Genomic DNA, 21,819 nt, shown 5'->3' on the forward strand with positions numbered 1-21,819 from the left:
GAGGAGATGAACAATTTTTTCAGTTAAGGTTTAGGTTTAAAAATTTTAATTAATTAAATTTATTTAATTTAAAATCTATTTTCATCCTATTTAGAAATCCAAATTGGCACTTAAAATCTAGTTGGACTGCCACATAGGATTACTGTTAGAGAAATAACGGAGCTTAACGGTAGAGTGATCACTTCTTAACAAAATAATAACATAAGTGATTAAAATGTAACATTTCAAACTTAAGTGACTAAAATATAACCTGAGGCAAACAAAACTATTTTTGTAGTTTACCCTTATTATTATTATTTTGTTCGAGATTTATGTCGAAAACAAAAGAAGGCACAGAATATATACTGAATTACATCCATCTAAACCATTTTGGATCATAGTTGACATTGAAGAAAGGTTGTAAATACGAAAAATCGAAAATAAATGTCTTGCTATTTCAATTCTCTTCTCCTTACCACCACCTTCAGCCCACCTGCCATATGAGCGGTTAAGAGAGGAACAAGAACCGGTTCTTCCTGGCATACTACTCTGATCTCGAACCGTCTCAATATTGAAGCTACTACATACTTCATCTGAACGAACGCCATTTCTTTCCCAAGGCAAACTCTTGGACCCGCCTGAAACACCGGGAAATTGAAAGCGCTTACTGCCTTCAGCAACCCATGCTCTGCACCCGGTTCCTCGAACCACCGGTCCGGTTTAAACTCCAACCGGTCCTTGCCCCATAACTCCTCCATCCTCCCCATTCCGTAGGGGAAATAGGTCACCCTGTCTCCTTTCCCGACAAAAGTCCCATCGGGTAAAACGTCGTCGTTTACTGCATGCTTTGAATCCCACGCTACCGGCGGGTAAAGCCTCATTGACTCACATAAACAGGCTTTAACGCAATTCATTTCCTTTAACACCTGGAAATCCAATCGTTTTTCGTCATTGCCAACCATTGATTTCACTTCTTTCACCATCATTTTCTCGGCGTTTGGATGCTTAGAAAGCAACCAAAAGAGCCAAGTCAATGCCGAGGAAGTGGTGTCTCTTCCAGCCATGATGAAGCTAATCATCATATCTCTTACAACTTCCTCGTCATGCCCAGCCGACAACAACCTCGACAAAAGATCTTCTGTTTCAGCTGATGTTTCAACTTCAAGAGCCCTCTTTTTGTTTCGGATGATCTCCAAAACGCATCCATGGACGAATTGAACCGCTTGTTTCAGTTTCTTTTCTGACCCAATGTTAAAAGCTCTCTTCATTTTCCATACAAGAAACACGGGTGCCATCCCTCGCATGGCGCTGATCTCCGATGCGCTATCGAAAGCTTTCACGAGAGGTGGCACTGGTCTCGAAAGATCCAAGCAACAAGGGTCTTGACCGAATGATACTTTACTGACAGTATCGAATGCAAATCGTCTCAATACATCTTGAAAATCAATAACTTTCTCAGTCAACATTGCTTCTTCAAGCAATGGTAACAGCCGATTCTCAACTTCTTCGTGAAGCGATTTCACCACGAATTCTCTCAATGATTTGGTGTTAAACTCATGGCTAGCTAGCTTCCTTTGAGTGCTCCACAACTCCCCATCCACATTAAATATCCCACAACCGAGAAGATCACCGAGGATTTCAGTGAATGGCTTGCCTTTAGGGAAATTATTGAAGTTGGTCTTGAGCATGTGCTCGACGTTAGCCGGGTTCGCCGTCACAACCGTACGACGTGCACCAAGTCGACTCACCACGATAGTCTGGCACGGAGACTCGGATAAAAGCTCAGTGTACCAATCCAAGAGACGATATTGGTTCTTGTAGAAAGAGATGAGACTACCAAGAAAAGGATACGAACGAGGCTCAGTATTGGAAGACATTAAAACCGATTTCTTGGCGTAAAAAGACTTTGATTCTCGCATGAAATAGACAAAGAAAGAAAATAAGAAAAACCCTAAAGCAAATAGCAAGAGGAAGCAGAAAACCATGGCTGCTGCAGCAGATTAAGGAAAAAACAGAGCAAAGCTTATACGGTTTGTAAAGATTAACTGAAGGAGTGGATTAAGCCTTAGGGTGTTCTTTGGGCACGGCAAGAGAGAGAGAGAGAATGAAAAAGTACATTATAATATTGATCAATATTACATAAAAAAAGAAAGAGAGAGAGAGAGAGAGAGAGAGAGAGAGAGAGAGAGAGGGGGGGGGGGCAAAGACCGACCAATAAAGCTATGGAAAATTAGCTAGCTGACTTTAGGGTTTAATAGGGAAAGAGACAAATTAGAGATGGGATATCACATGGTTCTCGAGATTAAATTTGGAACTCACGACTGCGTGCTCACCTTTGTCATATTCAGTAAGTAAATATACATGTATTTAAATCAATATTTTATTTAATTTTTAATTTTCTCACCTATATATCCTGTATATCAATTTAAAGTTATCAAAAATAGATAGAATAATTTTACCATATTTGATTATTCTATTATTTAAAAAAATTATTCATATAGTTTTCACTTACATACTTAAATCATGGGTGTGCTATAATCTAGTATCTATAATTATATTATGCCTTTGATTGAGTTGGTGTCACTATTAATTAGGCACTAACTTAATTGAAAATTTACTAAAATACAGTGTTATGTACAAAGTAAGTTATATTATTACAAGGGTGTGATGTCTTTTTACATTTTATAATTCAGTAAAAACTTAATCTCAATAAGATTTGAACTCATGACACAATTAATTTTAAACATTTAACTTTACTATTTCAACCAAAACATTATTTGATTTTTGGACGAACTTTTAATCAATATATTTATTATATAATTTTTTTCACTCATATCTTAAGAGAGTCATAATCTAGAATGTTTATTTATATATATTATATAAAAACATGAATTTGCAGAAACTTTTGAATTAATGGAAATATCCTTTATTATTAATTATATTACTAAGTTTTTATAGAAAAAAAGTTGTTATTAAAAAAATAATACAACTTTTATTCATTTCAACTATATAGTTGGGTTCAAATATGAATGCAATTTATTAATTAATTAACATGAATTAATTGTTAATAATAGATAAAAACAAATCAATAATAATTTTTATTTTTTTGTATAAAATTTTATTAATTTGAACTACATAATTAAGTATATTACTTAATAATAAATATTATTTTAAATTAATTATTATTTAATTAATGTTATAGTTATATATCAAATAAAATTAAGATTTATCATTATAAATAACATTAGACACTTAAGCATTTGAAACAGATAGCATCTAAATAAAATTGCAAAAATAGAAATTATTAGCATTGGTAAATTTGAAGTGTCTAAAAAATAATAAAGTATTAAAGTAATGATTACTTGAAGAGAAAATTTTAAGTTATAATCAAATGACAATATCACTAGTTAGAGATGAAACATCATTTTAATCAATAAGGTAAAATTATGCTATTCTTTCATCAAACATTTATTTAATTTATTATTCATATTATACTAATTTATTCTAGATCACTCACCCTTAATCACTTTCACCTCTCATTTTATTGTTTAACGTGAAAATTTCACTTTATAATTGAATGTTTTTATTGATTTTAATTTTACTTTATCACTTTTTTTCTAATGAATATTATAATTATAATTTTATAAAAATATCCATTTTACAAAAATAAATTTTTAATATTTATTATTATTATTATTATTATTATTATTTTACAAGTCCATTTTAAAGTCCATATTCAGGGTTGCTCCTCCTAATAATGTCATCTTCAAGGTTCAAACCGGCTTCTCTTATTGGGAATGCAATGTGCTTTACTACTGCACCAGACATTTATTGGTTTAATATATATTTTTATAATTTTATAATTGTTTAAGTAATTTGCACCTATAAAGTAATTAATTACATCATAAGTCTGATGTTGGTTGTAGACGCTGACGAGGATGATAGATTTAAAAAAAAATTAGTATTTAGTTTTAAATTATGCTATAAGAATTTAGGAAGTTAGATTTTTTAATTTTTCTAAATATACTTTTATTTAAATTATCTTTTAGAAGTTGAAGTTTTTAATTTTTTCATTAATTTATTTCATATTTTCATAATAAAATTAGATGATTTAATAATTTTAACAGTTATTTCACTTATGAAAATAAATTATTATTAAATTAAATAATATATTTTGATAATCTCATCCCAATTGGATAAGTTGATTTTGAACAATATTCATAAAGTTTAATTTGATTATATTTGATACAATTTGAATTTAATTTTTAATTAATAACATTGTTATTTGGTTTTAAGTTAGAAAAAAATAAATATAAAATTTTAAAAATAATTTTTAATATTGTTGAGGCAGTTTATGATGAGTGCTAAGGAGTAATGCCCATTGGTGTCTGGTATTGCTCAACTCATAAACTTGTTATACTTGGTGTTGGCAAATTTTGGTAACAAAATCCTAAAAACTTCAATCGCCACACATAGAAACAAGAAGAAGCAAAGAGAAGAAAGAACCCAGGGAGAATAAAACCACTAGAAGAGTTTGGAAGATGATTGCAGAAATTACATAGAAGCGATTGAGAAATGAAAAGAGGCAAAATAACTTCAAGCTCGAAGAAGAAGACTATATATATAGAACTCCCCCAAAATAATGTATTTCACTGCACAACTGAATCAATACTCTATGGCTAATACCATCTGAACACGTGTCCCATATTATAATACAACTTATTATTTGCCTTACTCCCCAGGAATAGTAGGTTAGCTTTGCATTTAATGTGAATGTAACACCCCAAACTCGGCCTAGATGTTATGGCCAAATCTGGAAGTGTTACGAAGAAAATCTATAAAGACAACTTTTTATTTCCCTTTTGAAAACATCGTATATTGTTGTCAATAAAAGAGTCCACTTATTGAAAACGTGTTGTTACGCTTATCAGTTAAGTCCGTTGGTTGTTTACACTTTCACATAAAATATATAAATTGTAGCGGAAGTTCTTACATCGTTAAGTTTTGGAAACCAAGTTTGTTTTCTTGGAAACGGTTAATCGTATAAAACAGTTGTTTTCATAAATCACTTAAACAAACGTTATGCTAGAAAACCAAAATGAAAATTTGAAACCAAAATAGTCCCAAAAAGTTCGGAGAGTCCAAATTATACAAAACTCTCAAAACTAAAATTTAAGTAAACCAAATTAAAGTAAAAATAGTTTTATGGCATAATGGACACATCCGAGCTCCCGTCACACCGACCCGTCTAAATCTGAGGGTTACCTAAAATTTTTAGACAAACAAAGAATGAGTTTTATAACTCAATGTGCAGCTCACAGAAACAAAATCTCAAATTCAGATACATTCAGATCAGATGCGGACTTATGCCATACCAGAATCAGAATCAGATCATAGTAATACAGAAACATATATGTATGAATATAATCCTACCTCCATCCTCTACACACCAGCTTCGACCATCCCAACACACCATCTGGGGTATAAAACACCTAGCTAGCCCTACACACGGCATAATGTCTATACGACACTTTTCAGAATAATCGCAATAGTGTTGCCAGTATTTTGGCGAGATATCGCCTCACACAACCTCCTCATGATACAAATCCTGCCCCATAGCCAGATATAGATAGAATATCAGATCTAGCAGAATAACAGATACCAGAACATATATTACATGCATACTCGTAAAATAGATACTAAACATGCTTATACATAACAGTTCAAACATATCACATCTCATTACATGAATTTAAGTGTTGATTATGTCAAATTCATACTAACAGATTAGCAGTTTCTATGCTTTATGGCTTATAACAATACATACCGATCTTACGGAAGGCCCATAGTTAATCAGAGCGACGTGTACGATCTTGGGGAAAAATTTTGAAATTTGGGACTGCATGCTCGTGTGGGCCCACATGCCCAAAATGGCCTAGCCCGTGTAGCCCACACAGCCTGGCACACGGCTGTGTGTCATACATGGCCTACTACATGGCCGTGTGGTGTCAACAACCCCAATTTTGGCTTTTGTCGATCGCCATTTTTCAAGTTTCTCATTACACACTTGGCTTTATTTTGATGCGAAAACAACCCTGAGACCTCTGAAACCTAGAAACAGTATGCCGCCCATGAGTTTTCAAGAACAAACCATGAATTGGCCCTCTCAGAACCTCTGAAACACACCTTTAGAGCTCGATTTACGAATTTACAAAAATAAACCATGAATTGACACTCTCAAAACCGAACAATGCACACGCATACTTACCGCCCATGAACAACAAACACACACAAATTATGCCGTTGGAGAGGAACCCACTGCTTTATAATCTTCTCCTAAACAACACATCCACAAAAATTAAATTCCAAACTACAACACCACTTGCCACTTCAAAAGAAAAATTCTAAACCAAACAGACTTACAAACACCAAAAACTAAAAGAAAACAAAACCAGTACTTACCTAACTGAACGAAGAATAACCAAAAAATCTGAATCGCAACAATATGAACGAATGAATGTGAACAGAATTGAAGAAGCAAAAGAAATTTCCAGAAAAGAGGAAAAGGAGAAAACGTCAGGAAGAAACGTAATTTTGGGAAAAAGAAAAATAATTAAGATTAAATCAAAATAATATCCCAACTCCATACTAACTCTCATCCAACGACCACATAATTTCAATCCCATCGAACCCCTACTACACAACCGATACACACACTAAGAAGCAAAAATTATTATCTTTTACTCACTTAAGGGTTTGAACACAAGACTCTAAAGCAAGCTAACACCTTACCACTTGAACCAACAAACTCATTCTGATATGAGTTGACTGAAAATATGATATAAGTCAAACCACTAAGGATAAGGCTAGGAACAAAAATAACAAAATTTTTAAAAATGAGACTTGAACCCAAGACCTCAAGTACACAATCGAATCCCTTAACCACTAAAACAAATACTCATTTATAACATAAATCATGAAAACAATATTTAAAAAAAAATCAAGGCATTACAGTGAATATTCAAGAATCTTTAGAGCAACTCTTCAGCTTCAACAACGTGCTTAACGCACACAAAGATAACTTTTGGTATTTTGAGTCGTTCACTACTCCTCTTATGGCAACTTTCACCTGCTAGAACTACTTGTGGATGGTCTTGAGGTAGGCCACTTTATAACTTACCTCTCGATTAGGGAAGGGGGTCGATTGTTATGCCCTACCCAATTTGGACACATGGCAACCTGAGAAGTAAAATGATAGTTATGTTTGTAAAATGATACTTAAGTAAGCATTTATATTTTATAAAATGATGAAATAGGACTTCATTATTTTTTAAATTAAAAGTATATATTAGATTTTATTTTATTTTAATTATACCCTTTAAGATTATTTTTTTGGAAAATAAATCTAGTTAATTAAGATAAAAAATTATTTAATAAATATTCAAGTACTTGCTATTAGACTAACTCAATCAATTAAAAAATTTCACCAGAATATGAAAGTTTTAATAATGTTAAAACAAAATATTAATCATTTTATAAAATTTAGTGACCAAATTGCAAACTTTTCATAATTTAGGTGAACTAAATGAATATTTTAAAAACAATTGTTGACATATTTGAAGGTAAGATGAATTTTGTGGCTAAAATAGTGGCCAAAACTTGAGGTACTATTTCATTGTCATACTTGCTTATTTTCAAAGTTGGCATTTTCTAGAATAGAAGCATTAGACTATCTGTTTTGAAGATATTTGGATGAGTTAGAGTGTCACATCCCAAAAATTGTGTTAGAAGAATTGGGTTTGTGGTTGTTTGATTGATTGGATTTAAGCTTGAATACGCATGATTGTTAAAGTTTTGGTTGTATGATGGATGATATGCATGTGCTTAGTGAATTATTGTTATAGATGTTTGAATGACTTGCTGAACATTGAGACCAGCTTAAAATGACCAAATGGTAAGGTATGAACCTATAATGCACTTAGAAATGTATAAGATGCAAATTTGACATGTTGAGTAATATGAAATTGTGACTTTAGGTAAATTGTGACTTTAGGTTTACATGATAGTATAATTAACTAAGTAGAGTGTTAAAGTATGTTTTAATGTAACTGAGCATGATTTGTATGATCTATGTATGATTAAGCATAAAAAATAAACAAGGATTGAGCAATAGGACCTAAGGTTCAAGCTACTACCTCGTCCTCTTTATTTTAAATTCAATTTCGAAAAATCTTAGAAAAATTGCAAGTGACACTCATAGGGTTTATAAACTTTAGGAATTTAACCAATTCTTTCCTAATTAGAATTCATAACTTGCTCATTCCTCAAAGTTCCAATAGAACTAGAATTCCACCATCTTTTTATCTTATTTTCCTAATTAGATTTTCATATTGCCCCTTTTCAAATCCTAATAGAATTTGCTCCGCGTCTTTTTATTTATTCTCTTTTTATATTGCCCCTTTACACCATATTTTCATCCTAAATGTTGTTGCTTTGCTATCCCGAATCAAATCATCCCTCGTTCAATCATTTTCTATCAAAGATTAGATTTGTATCAATAAACATCTGTTATTTTTTCCAAGAATCAGTAAGTACATCTCGTTTTCGATGTTTAGATCCTGAATTTTCGTAAAATTTCTATCCAATTTTAATCTTTCAATTCAATTACTTAATAACTTTTTGTTCTTGTTGAATCTTTTGATAATCTTGACGAGTCTTGAAATCAATCATTAAATCGTGTATAAATGTTGTTTAAAGGACTTGTTTTAAGTGCAGCGGATTAGATTTGATCGTGAGGGATGTTGATCGGGCTTCCGGTGAAAGGTGTGTGTTCTTTTACAAGTGAATCGGGGCAAACTATCCCTAGAATTAGGGCCACACAAGTGTGTGGACCACATGGCCCCCACATGGCCATGTGCCTTTGGAACTCTAGGATAGTTCAAACTCAAACGGCCAAAAACCTTCAACACGACTATGTCTCCCTTGTAGGTTAATTTTACAATTTCTACACGACCACAGTTCGTTACACGGCCATGTGACCAATGTTTGATAGTTTTGCCCAAAAAATTACATTATGTGCAATTTATCCCTTGGATAGTCCCTGAACTACTTTTAGAGTTTTATTTCTCTCAATTGAACCCCTAATAATATGAATATTGGAATGCATGATCTGATCGTCTGATTTATTACTGTTACATGCATGATTTGTGAATAATAAATATGTCTATTAAATTTTTATTTTTTGATTTATGTTCAGCATGCCTTATGGTATTGCTAAATCTAATCCATGATAAACATGTCTTTTGCTGCTGTATTGATTAGTTAAAAGCATATCTATTGTTTCCATATCAATCTGTTATAAGCATATTATTCGCAACCGTGTTGATCTGTTATAAACATGCTATATTGCATTGTATGGGATGAGATGCTTCGAAAGCAGGAAGTTCTAGCAATTTAATAATTTGCAGCTCTGGTGGTTCATCCATAGATTTCTGACAGCTCTTATCTACAAATATGTTATGCATTCACAACCATCTGGCAGCGTATTAACCTGCAACACTGGTGGTTCATCAACCCATTTTTTGCAGCTCTTATGTGTAAATATGTTCTGCATTCACAACCATCTGACAACGTATTAATCTGCAACACTGGTGGTTCACCCATCCATTTTCTGGCAGCTCTCATATACAAATATGTTGTGCATTCACAACCGTTTGGCAGCGAATTAACATACAAATTTTTGTGCTTTATCCACAAACTGGTGTGTAGGGATGGATGAGTTCTAGGGAACTCTTACTATGGTGTGTAGTAGTGGGTAGGATCTTGTTAAATGAATAGTGATCATATGGCTATATGTATATTGATTATATGAAGTACCAATATTCTGAAATTTCTATTAGGAATCATTCTGTGCGTCGTTATTCTATATGCTTAATAGTTAACATTGATTTTTTTGTGATTGAACTCACACTAAACTTTATAGCTCACTCCCCTTTTATTTCCATTTCTACAAATAACCCCCAAGGTTAAGACACGGACACGACATCCGGAGGGTTTCAGCTCGGTTTTGTTCTTATTAAAATATTTTTGTTATTCAGAGACTGCATTTCTATAATTTTGATTTGTGGCATAAGAATTAGGATTTGGGTTTAAATAGCATGTATCATCCCTTACATAGTCCGATCACTGAACCCAAGCAATAGGATGTTACGAACAAATACCAAACAATTTCATTTAATTATAGATCAAAAACTCAACTAAATATCATTCCATCACATAAGAACAAGTATATCCTGTAGTTAAATCAATTTGGGTTAATATCGAGCATACAAAAACTTTAAACCAACCCGACAACAATTGAAATTAAAATGTAAAGATGGTAAAAAATTGCGAATAGGGGTCAACAGTCGTTTCCTCTGGGCATGTGTGAAAGCTTAGCCCGTGTGTGATGGACTACACAACCGTGTCACTAAACCGTGTACAAGAGTCATGCCTGTGTGAGACAAGACACATGGTCGTGTGAGTGGGTCACATGGTCATGTGGATTGGTCACACGACCGTGTAACTCTCTGCACCAGTGTGCACCAAAATCACTTAAGTTTTTACAGACCACACGACTGTGCCATGAGCCTATGTATGGCATACGATTGTGTGTTAGCCCGTGTGTACTTGAAACATGCCCTTTTTAAACAAGCTATTCAACCACGAACACTTAAGCCACAAGCCATCATTTAAACCACGTCTCAACCAGTTCAAAAGCATTCAAATCGACCAAAGTCATCATTTATATCAACCATCCTAAGTGTCTAACCAATATGCCATAATTGGCACCTCAATCAACAATTTAAAATTCAACTAAAAGACCACATACATACCAAACCATTAAGCATTCAATGACACTTTCACTACCATCTAGTCAAGCACCAAATAACCATTCAAGCAATCTCATACTTAAGCATCAATCTTAACAAATCATTTCAAACACGCCTAAACTTATAACTCATCTTTGTGCACCTATTATCTAGCATATCATTTAGACACCATCAAAGAAAAAAATATCCAAGTCAAACTTCGTATCAAGATACCATCTTCATGACTAACGCCATCATACGCATTTTTACATAAACATAATATAAAAACACCAAACTCACTTAAGATATTACATTTGCAAAAACTTAGGATTTCCTAGGTACATGCCACACATAACCAAGTCTTAATATGGTCAAAAGACTATAGAATCAATATCAGGACAGTGTGAGCTTCTTGATGATCCGTCTAACACGTTCAGTAAGTTGACACTACAGGGAAAAAAGAAATAAGGGAGTAACCATTACAATTTCTTATTAAGTTCAGAGGTATAAAACCAAATAACTTACCTCCGATTATAATTATACACTACATGCTACTTAGCTTGGTAAAGTTTGCCTATCAAGGTGAGTTCAACATTTATCAAACTAAATATTAACTCAATCATATAATATTTCAATTCACTTATTAAACATTTCATTACTATTCACAAAACAAATAATCATTTAAATTAATTACTATATTAACTTATCATACAATCTATTTATCTACAATACATCACAGTTCAAATTAATGCCAAACATTGATTTTCATTTCATAATTTGAATTCTCAATTCAAATCATAGTAATTCATCTTTATACCAAATAGATATTGAATGTCAATTCAATATCAATCACTACTTTATTCCATAATACTAATTATGAATCACATTCATCAATTTATCATGTTTCCATATTGGCCTCCTAGGCTTGTATAAACGATTCTCAATATGTATATATATATCCGATCATTAATCATCTCATTCTACAAATAGACATTTCATTTCACATTTTTCTTTTATTTCTTATCCATTTGCCATCTCAATATCGAATACCACATCTCACGTTCAATTTTAATTTTTCATGGATTTCAAATGCTTATTCATTATCATCATTTTTATCCTTTATTTCACTGTTAACACGACTCGGACTCGGACGGATACACAGATCCAACCAACACACCAATTTGACACTTAGTGCCTTATCGGATAAATTCGAAGCAAATAGTTGTGGCCGACGCTTCTCCAATAGTTTGACACCCAGTGTCTCATTGGTATAATCAAAGTAATTTGGCACCCAGTGCCTCATCGACTTGTAGTTGAAGTAACCTTGAACTCTTCTTATCCTATGGCATGCCAACTATATCTGACTCTACCCGAACAGTTAATAGGGTATTCATTACTTAATCTATTATCAATCAACATCTCAATCAACCAAATCAAGTATTCCATACATATATCATAGCTCATCACCACATTAGTATAATTCCACATTTCAAATAATATTTGATATTTTTTAACTTCAATTCAATTCTTTTCACATACAACCAATTTAAATTGAATCAATTTAGCTTATTTTTATCAAATCATCACTTTATCACATAACATATCCTATTTCAATTGAAATTCAAAGTCAATTTAATATTCTGTTCAATTTAATATTCTATCTCACCTTTTTTTACTAAATAGTAAACGACCAAAATTTCAATTAAACATATTTAAAATTATAATTTTGAATACATAACAATTTAACACAAACATACTGTATGAACTTACCTAATACAACCAGCAAGCAAATTTGCTTGTAGGGACTATCTTGCAATTTCCCCTTTTTCTCGATTTTCATCTGTACGGTTCAATCATTGATCTATAAAATAATTAAATTAAATTAATTAAATTAAAATATATTATCATATTCATTTTTATGTATATGACTTATAATTTTAATTTTACGAATTTTTCCTAAACTTTTATACTTTGTTTAATTTAGTCCCTAAAATTGAAGCTACTAAAAATTTCACATTAAGCCCCAATACACATAATCAATTCTAATTCCATCCATAATCAACCTTTAATCACTTAAAATTACAATATTTTCATGCTAAGTTTAACATTTTTACATATTACTCCTTAAATGCAAAACTAACAAAATTCACTTAACAAATTAGTCCTAAAACATTTTCAAGCTTCAAAATCTTCCATTTAACATCAATAACATCCAAAAATCATCAATGGTAATTTTTACAAACTTTAACAGCTTTGAAAATGGAGATACGAGTTAGCTAGACCTAATTGCAACGATCTCAAAAACATAAAAATCACTAAAAATGAGTGAAAAAATAGATACCATGCACACCAAATAGACTTGGCTGAAAGCTCCCCAAAGTTAGCTATGGAGTTTTCGGTTTCTAAAAAAAGAAATAAAGAAGATGATAGTTGTTTTATTATTTTATCTTAGTTTATCTTTTATTTAATTACCAAAATGCCATTAATTATACATATTTGTAATCTAAAATACATATGTTTACCGTCTACTATCTTGACTATGGTTAAATTGCCATAAGGCTCCATTCAATTACGATTTTGCACTCAATTAACACTTTTAAACTAATAACGATTAGCTTTTGCATCTTTTACGATTTAGTCTCCTTAATTAACTATTCAAACATCAATCCACTTATACTAGAGCCCCGTAAATATTTAATAAAAATATTTACGATCTTAGTCTATGAAAATGCGATCTCGATATCTTATTTTCAAAATCCACTTGAATTTCGATACGTACCACTTGTATCTTGACTAATTGGCTAATTCAATAAAATTAATTAAATCATGTTTTACTATAACACTATTTTTAATTCGTAAATATTAAATAGATAATATTTACTGACTTACTTATCGAAATTGTAGTCTCGAAACCACTTTTTTTGACATCATTATTTCTGACACCACTGACAAATGGGTTGTTAGATAGCATGCATTACACTTAATTTAATTCTAGGATGTTGAAATATGGATTTTAATTATTTATGTATAAAATCTGATTTTTATTAAATTATAACTAAGTTGAATATCACTTTTTTGCTGCTATATTGTAATTAAAATTGTGAGTAATAAATAAATGGAAAATTAACTAAGTTTTTCTTAAAAGTGGTCACCTTTACCTAGAAAAGTTAAATTAAATCTATTTTTGATAACTTGTGAACTTTTCTGAAAATAGGCTAAGTTTTCTAGTATAATAAAAAATGTTTAACATAATTTTTTTATAAACTCCGATAACTCTACTAGGCCATTTTGATGATTAATGTAATCTTTTGAATTTGGGTCTAATGTCTGTGTCGAGTTGGGGAGGTTATATAGAGACCAAACCATAAGACCAATTGAGTTAAAAGTGAAGGCTTGAAAATTGGTTACATGTAGTTCAAGTTTGGTTACTTGCGGAACAAGTAAAAGCACTTTCTATAGTTGAAGACTTTAAATTACACCAAGATTTTATGGAAGCATTATTTTATGTTGATTTTTATCTTTAATTTATAGAAAAGTGATTAGACTATACTTCTTATGTATAAAAAACTTAAGTAGTATATAAAATTAAGTTTTGTCTAGGTTAAAAAGATACCGAGAGTTAACTGAGAGATTGAGAGAATACAAATTTGTTCAAGATAGGAATATTTTATGTGTGCATTGTTTTTTGTAAGCAACCAAGAGAATCTCTTTTATTACAAAATTAAACTTTCAAGAGGGAGGTTTAGTGGGAGAGTGATCTAATCTTTATATAACAGCCAGATTGTTAAATTGGTGAGAATTAGACCGATGTTAAGACTTAAATCATTCGATGCCGATCTAGATATTTGGGATTCAATCCCACCATTTTAGCTCTGATTTTGTTCGATGATTCGACGTTGGCAAGTGAAAGATGTTAGGATGGGTGTACGAGGAGGATTCATTGTTATGATTTCGATATTCATTCAATTTTTATGATTTTCTGGATTCATTGTTATGATTTCGATATTCATTCAATTTTTGCTTTTAAAAAAAAGCAATACCACTCACTTTAGTGCATTACAATAGTTAAATAATCAAATCAAACTTCTTATATATAAATGATAGAGGGTGCCACGAGAGCGACTTAAGTGAATGCTTTTCACCAACCTCATTCTCCACCTGTCATTGAGGAATTAGTTCACGCCTATTCATTCAATCATCTGCCACCAAAAATTATTTCATTCACTACGAATGCAATTTAAATTTTAAATACTGCTAGTTTTAGGTCCCCGCTTATGCTGGGGTCTATATTTTACTTCTATGAAATTTTAGTTAATTAACATAAAAATTATAAATTAAATTTTATTAAATAATATTTTTATTCAAATTAATATTTTGAAATATAATTTATATTAATATGTTATATTTCTTGATTATAAAAATATATTTATTATAAGTTTTTGAACAAGTATAAATATAAGTTAACATGTTAATTAACGTCTAGATAAGCACTTTAAATAAATCAAAAGTAATATAAATAAAATAATTTTCTCTTTCAAGTTGGATGTTTTACCCATAAGAAGACAACCAAACCCTTTAAAATCATCATTTATCAACAAAAGCAATAATAAGAAAAAGAAAAAAAAAATCTCTTGAATTCAGAAGCTACATTGGCATGCAAATATTTGGATTAGATTTCTTCATGCTTCGGGCTGGTATGATGGATGCAAAACTTTTTAACTTTTAAAATTTTACCTCCTCAAATAAAAAATACTAAATTCGAACCCGTCATGATTTACCCGTATTAAATTTTTTTATATTATTTTTTATATAAAAATAAATTTAAAAAATATAATACATCTAATACACCAAAAAAAAAATATTTCTTAACAAAATGAAAATACATTAAAAAAAAGTCTTTATACTTAAATAGCACTAAGATAATTGTAACTTAGCAAGCAAATGTCTCTAAAATAGCAACAAAATTAACAATAAAACAAGAGTTATACAATATCTAAACAATGCAACAAAATAGTAACAATATAATAGAAAAATGCTAGCAAAACAACAGAAAAAAATTAGATAGATTCGGATTAGGCCAGTCCGGATTGGGCCAAAAAATCTTATCTAAGGCCCGGTCCATTTGAAAAACAAGCCTTAATTTTTTTCCAAGCTCATTTCTCAAGCTTATATTTTTTACTATGATCAGATCTAGTTTAGATCAAACTTTCTAAATATATCATTAAAACTTAAAATAAAATAATCACTAAAATTGTTTGATTTGTAAATTTTAATTTATTTAAATACTAAAAGAAACCGGTATAAGTGCTTAGAAAATTATAAAAATACAATTAAAAAATATAATGAGCAAGGGCCAGTTCTTCATTGCTTAAAAAAAGTACTTCTGACTCCAAAAGTACTTTAGGAAAAAAAAGCTGTACAGAACAAGCTGCTTTTGGCTGAAATTTTTAACTTTTCAGAAGTGCTTTTCTAAAACACTTCTGAAAGAAAATCACTTCTGAAAAGGAGAAGCTAAAAATTTTAACTTTTCCTCTCCTAAAAGCACTTTAAGTACTTAATTACTTTTTCATCCCTCCAATAACATAGTACTTTTCTTTTTTTTCTTGGTGCTTAATTACAAATGTGTTAAAATCATTAATTAAAAATAAAAAAATATTTTTTAAAATACTAATTGCAAATACTTAAGGGTTATATTTAAATATTTAAAATATAGTTTATATATTCTAATTAAATTTTATAAATAATTAATATTTATTGCTTAAAAATATTTAAAATTTATGTTTCATATATTAAATTATTAACAACAAGTTATAATAATTTTTTATATTCTTACTAAAATATAATAATATTAACTAATTTAAATATTATTTAAATGCATATTTGTTACTTGATAATAACATGTCTAAAATGAACATTTTATTTCTGAAAAGTATTTTTTTACAGCACTGCTAAACATTCAAATTTTAAACCAAACTTTTCAAAAACACTTTCCCACAACACTTTTCAAAAACACTTTTCAAAAACAATGAAAAACTGACCCTAAATATGAATACATGAACATATACAAATATTTAGAAACAAAATTTAGCATGCAAAATCTCACATAAATTTATAAAAATAATATTTATATTACTTTTAATAGTAAAAAAAATACAAAATCTTTAACACAATCTCAAAAAAAAAAAAACCTATAGATATGACAAATTTTTATGTAAAGCGGCCTTTCTTATTACTAAAGGGGCTGTTTGTACTCCAAAAATTATAACTCATCAAAAAAATAAGAGAAGACAAATGTTGTACTCTCCGTTAATCACTTTTACAGTGTTCTGCTACAGTAGAACAATGTTTTCTCTTTTTAGAGATGTTAATTGATAGATATATTATACATATTTATTTTTAACAAAAGACTGTTGAATTTCATTTAATCAGACAATAAAAATTATAAATACAAAAGCTTTGCTATCACATTTGTATTGACCCTCTACCCCTAAGAACACTCGAAGCCAGTAGAATTAAAAATAAAAAATTAAAAAACTTGAAACCAAAACCAGTAGAAAAAAAAATGAAAAGTCATGCAAAACTCAAAAAAAAAAAAAAATTGGCCTTTATCGTGTCCCTTCTGGTGGTTCCCAACTGTAGGTTGCTTGGTTTTGTATTGTAGTTATGATGTTTTCCAAACTGCAGATTTCTGTATTGTAACCTTTAATGAAGGTTATCAATCCATACATAGTTTGTCCTGCTCCTTCATGGTAAAATTTATCCCTATAATACCACAAAGCTTAGATGTAATGGCTATCTACACTTTATTTGACCACTTTTGTTGAATTCTTCTGCTAACCATAGCTTCCAATTGGTTTCTTCAATGTTGGGAAAGAGAATTTCTCCACTTCCTGCAGAATTTGCCTTGTAAACATACAATCTCGAAACGCACGGGCCACCGATTCTGCCTCGGATCGACATAATAGACAACAATTTAACACCGCTATCCGCCTTCTCTGTAAAATGTCTAATGTAGGGAGAAAATTGTTAGCTAATTTCCACAATGTAATTTTTATTTGAATCGCAATGTGTAAATTCCAAAGTTTTTGTAAAAGGTCTGTAATACCCTTTCATGTTGTGCTGTCTTATCCCCCATCATATCCAAACCCCCCGTTAGCAACCTTTTGTACCCAATTTTAGTTGTGTATGTCCCTGTACTATCTCTCCTCCAAATTATTTCATCTTGTTGCTGAATGGTAGAAAGTGGAATTTACATGATTCGTCTCACTTGTTCATCATCAAATAGCTCTCTGAGCACTTCTAATCTCTAGGTAGCATTACTCAACTCAATAAGATCAGAAATGTTTGTATAATTTATGTTTATATTCTGAACCTTTATTCTACCTTAATCAGGACTCGATAACCATGAATCATTCCAGATATTAATCATCACTCCATTTCCTACTCTCCAACTGGTGCCGTGTTCTAATAATCCTCGCATGCTCCAAATACTATACCAAGTATAAGATGGGTGAAATCCTAAATTTGAATTCATAAAATCTCCGTTTTCATGTCTTGTGCAAACAGACACTCTGGCTTTGACGACAAACGCCAATCTTATTTTAATAAAAGGGCTACTGTAATAGCTCGATTTTAGGCCTAGTCGGAACAGTGGTTTCGGGACCACAAATTCGACGAGAAAAAAAATGTAATGGCCTGAATTTTTAGAGGTGTCGGAACGGTGATTCGAGATCACTAAATTCGACAAATGGGTAGAAAATATTATTAATTTAGTAAGTATAAGTTAAATGTGAAGTTAGGAAAATTTTTGAAATAGTGAATAGTGCACTAGAAATAAATATTAAAATAATTAGAACCGAAATGAGGTATCAAGACCTCGGGGATTTTAAACCAAGCCATAAATATTTTTATAAATATTTATGGAGTGTTAAAAAGTTAGTATTAAAGTTTCGTTAAGAAATTTTAAAGTTTCGATAATTAATTGAGCAAAAAGGACTAAATTGTAACAAATACAAAATTTTGGGAAATGATTAAATAGCTTAAATGATAAAAGGAAGAGGGCTTAAAAGGAAAATAGACCTAAATTCTATTTGGGCTGGACGGCAAAGGCATGAAATCAGCAAGAAAGTGAGAAGAATTAAGGGCAAAATTGGAATATTGTAAAATTTGCTTAATAAAGTTAGGACCAAAGAGGAATTATCTAGATTTCTCTTCATTTTTCTGAATTATCATCAGCTAAAACACCATGGAAGGGCTTCTTCAAGCTGATTCTTCATATTTTTATTACAAGTAAGTTCAATTCTTGACTATTTCTTGAAATTTTTGTATTTGTATGACTTTTACAACTAGGCCCACTTGTTAAATTCATTAGTTTTTGATTTTATGAAAGAATTTTAAAGTTGATATGAATATGTACTGGAATTATATGATGATTTATCATGAAATTAGAGCTTTAAATTGTTCATATGCTGATTTTATTGAAAGAATTGAATAGAAAGTGAATGTTTGGGACCTAATAGTAAAAGAGTTTGAAGATAGAGTTATATGTGGAAATTCTGGATTTCAATAGTTTAGTAACAACTTATAATGTATAGGGAAAGTATTAATTGAGAAAATTAGATTAATTGAGGGGTTAATTGAGAAAGGACCGAATTGTATAAACTGTGAAATTTGGGGCAAAATGGAAATCAACATTTTGCACTAAAGCAGTTTTGGACAGCAGCAGTAGTGTAACTTTGAAAAATCACCAAAATTGTAGAGATTGAATTAGAGGATGAATAAAATATGAAACTAAATCTTGTTGAGTCTAGTTTCTTATAAAAGAAATGGTGTGAGCAATGGAATTGTAAATCATGAGATATAATAGATTTTGTGAGACAAGGTCAGAATGAATTCGGGTTCCCCTGTTCTGATTTTGGAAAATCATTAAAAATCGTACAAAAATTATTATGAGTTATAATTTATATGGTTAGAATCCTTAATGAGTCTATTTTTATAAGAAACAAACGAAAACATCATCAAAATTCTTTATAATGATATAATTAATTTTTAGTGAAGAGTGGTCGGAACTGTCAGACAGTGAAACAGGGGAAACTTTAAAGAATAAACTGTACTATTTGGTCAAACCAAAAATTCTGAAAATTTTATGATATGAAGATATGTGAGTCTAGTTTCAGGAAAAATTAACGGATCTTAATTTGGAGCTCTGTAGTTCCGGATAAAAATAATTTAGTGACTCTGACTCAGATAAACAGTTTTGAATATACATGTGAGTGAATAGTGAAATTATAGCTAATGTTGTTTAAGTGTGTTATACACATTAAGGATGTGGAATGGAGAGGAGGAGGAGGAAAATTGGGAAATATATGAATGATTTGTGTATAATTGGTCATATGCTTGATTTTAATTGATAAACGATGAAATATGAATTATACTTATATTTGTGCATTATTGGTCATGGTTTAAACTCATGTGTGAAAATAAAGTTTCATAGTATGTGTGTATGGTATATTCAATATATGATGTGGCATGAAATAATGTCATGAATGGTTTATGAATTAACACATGTTGGTAAGCCTGATATATGAATAAATGATCAAATTGAGCGGAACGCCGGATTTGAGTACTTCTGATCAAGTGATAAAGTGATAAGTGGTAGCATTAGCTACACTTATCTGATCAAGTGAGAAAGTGATAAGTGGTAGCATTAGCTACACTTATCTGATCAAGTGAAAAAGTGATAAGTGTTACACTTATCTGATCAAGAGACAAAGTGATAAGTGGTAGCTTTAGCTACACTTATCTGATCAAGTGAAAAGTGATAAGTGCTATACTTATCTGATCAAGTGACAAAGTGATAAGTGTTAGCCTTAGCTACACTTATCTGATCAAGTGAGAAAGTTATAAGTGGTAGCCTTAGCTACTCTTATCTGATCAAGTGACAAAGTGATAAGTGGTAGCCTAGCTACACTTATCTGATCAGGGACAAGTGATAAGTGATCATATGTAAGACCATAGTTATACTATGGCAAAGTGAAAGTGAAGTACTCAATTTTCCGTAACCGTTCCCTAATTTGATTAAGGATGGTAAGTGACAAATGGGCCCAAAAGAATTAAAGTAAATGGATAAGTGGTAGTGTATTTATATCAGGACGATGTTGTTATTCAAGCTAAAATGATATTTTCGTTGCAAAATTGAGAATTTCATAAATGTGTTATTGAATGGTATAATCAATAAACATTGAGTTAAATGGTAAATACGTATTAGTGTTGAACTTGATGTCATTGAATTGTACGTGAATTAAATGGAAATTACTAGTGATATGATCTAAATCGTGAGCATGAGAAATTGCGAATTGAGGGAAATGGAAATGAAGCATTGAATTGCATGAGTATGTATCGGGTCTCGTAAGCCCTAATTATTATGATTATAACATTTTGAGGATATACTGTGAAAAGTTATAGAAGCATGTTAATTATTTTGAAAGTTTTAATTTAAATGAAATTTTATAACTCGGTTAAATACGTTTACAAGTGCATGTGTTTTGGTAATGCCTCGTACCCTATTCCGGTATTGAATACGGGTAAGGGGTGTTACAGCTACATTAAACTTTGCTAAGTCCCTGAATCCCAATCCCCCTTGTGATTTACGTTTGCACATCACCCTTAATGACATTAATGTATACCTTTTTTAGTTTATAATTACACCACCAAAACCTAATTATTATTTCGAATTCAGGACAAAATGTAATAGACAACAAGAAGCATTGCATAGCATAAGCTGGTATTGCTTGTAAAATGGACTTAATAAATACCTTTTTTTACCTCCTAAAGATAGTTGTCGCACACCCCAATTCTCAATTCGCTTAATGAATCTGTCCTTAAAATTAGCAAAAACCTTTTTTTCCTCCTTTGAACCATTGTTGGCAACCCAAGATATTTCACCAGATTAATTGAGTTTCGCACTCCTAAAATATTTTCGATTTGTTCC

The 21,819-nt window shown here is 30.8% G+C and overlaps 1 protein-coding gene across 1 annotated transcript; it reads right to left on the reverse strand.

Annotated features, from left to right (window-relative positions):
* Positions 1 to 277: 277 nt before the first annotated feature.
* Positions 278 to 2,149, reverse strand: LOC107950185 (cytochrome P450 94B3). Its single transcript, XM_016884981.2, has one exon. The coding sequence runs from the start codon at positions 1,962 to 1,964 to the stop codon at positions 432 to 434; it is 1,533 nt and encodes a 510-aa protein (XP_016740470.1). The 5' UTR covers positions 1,965 to 2,149; the 3' UTR covers positions 278 to 431.
* Positions 2,150 to 21,819: the final 19,670 nt, after the last annotated feature.

The sequence above is a fragment of the Gossypium hirsutum genome, chromosome D03, assembly GCF_007990345.1.
Source record: "Gossypium hirsutum isolate 1008001.06 chromosome D03, Gossypium_hirsutum_v2.1, whole genome shotgun sequence".
In the NCBI taxonomy this organism is placed as follows: Eukaryota; Viridiplantae; Streptophyta; class Magnoliopsida; order Malvales; family Malvaceae; genus Gossypium; species Gossypium hirsutum.

Bases quoted from the DNA above. Each gene is read 5' to 3' on its own strand.
- LOC107950185 (XM_016884981.2), bottom strand. From the start codon at position 1,964: ATGGTTTTCTGCTTCCTCTTGCTATTTGCTTTAGGGTTTTTCTTATTT.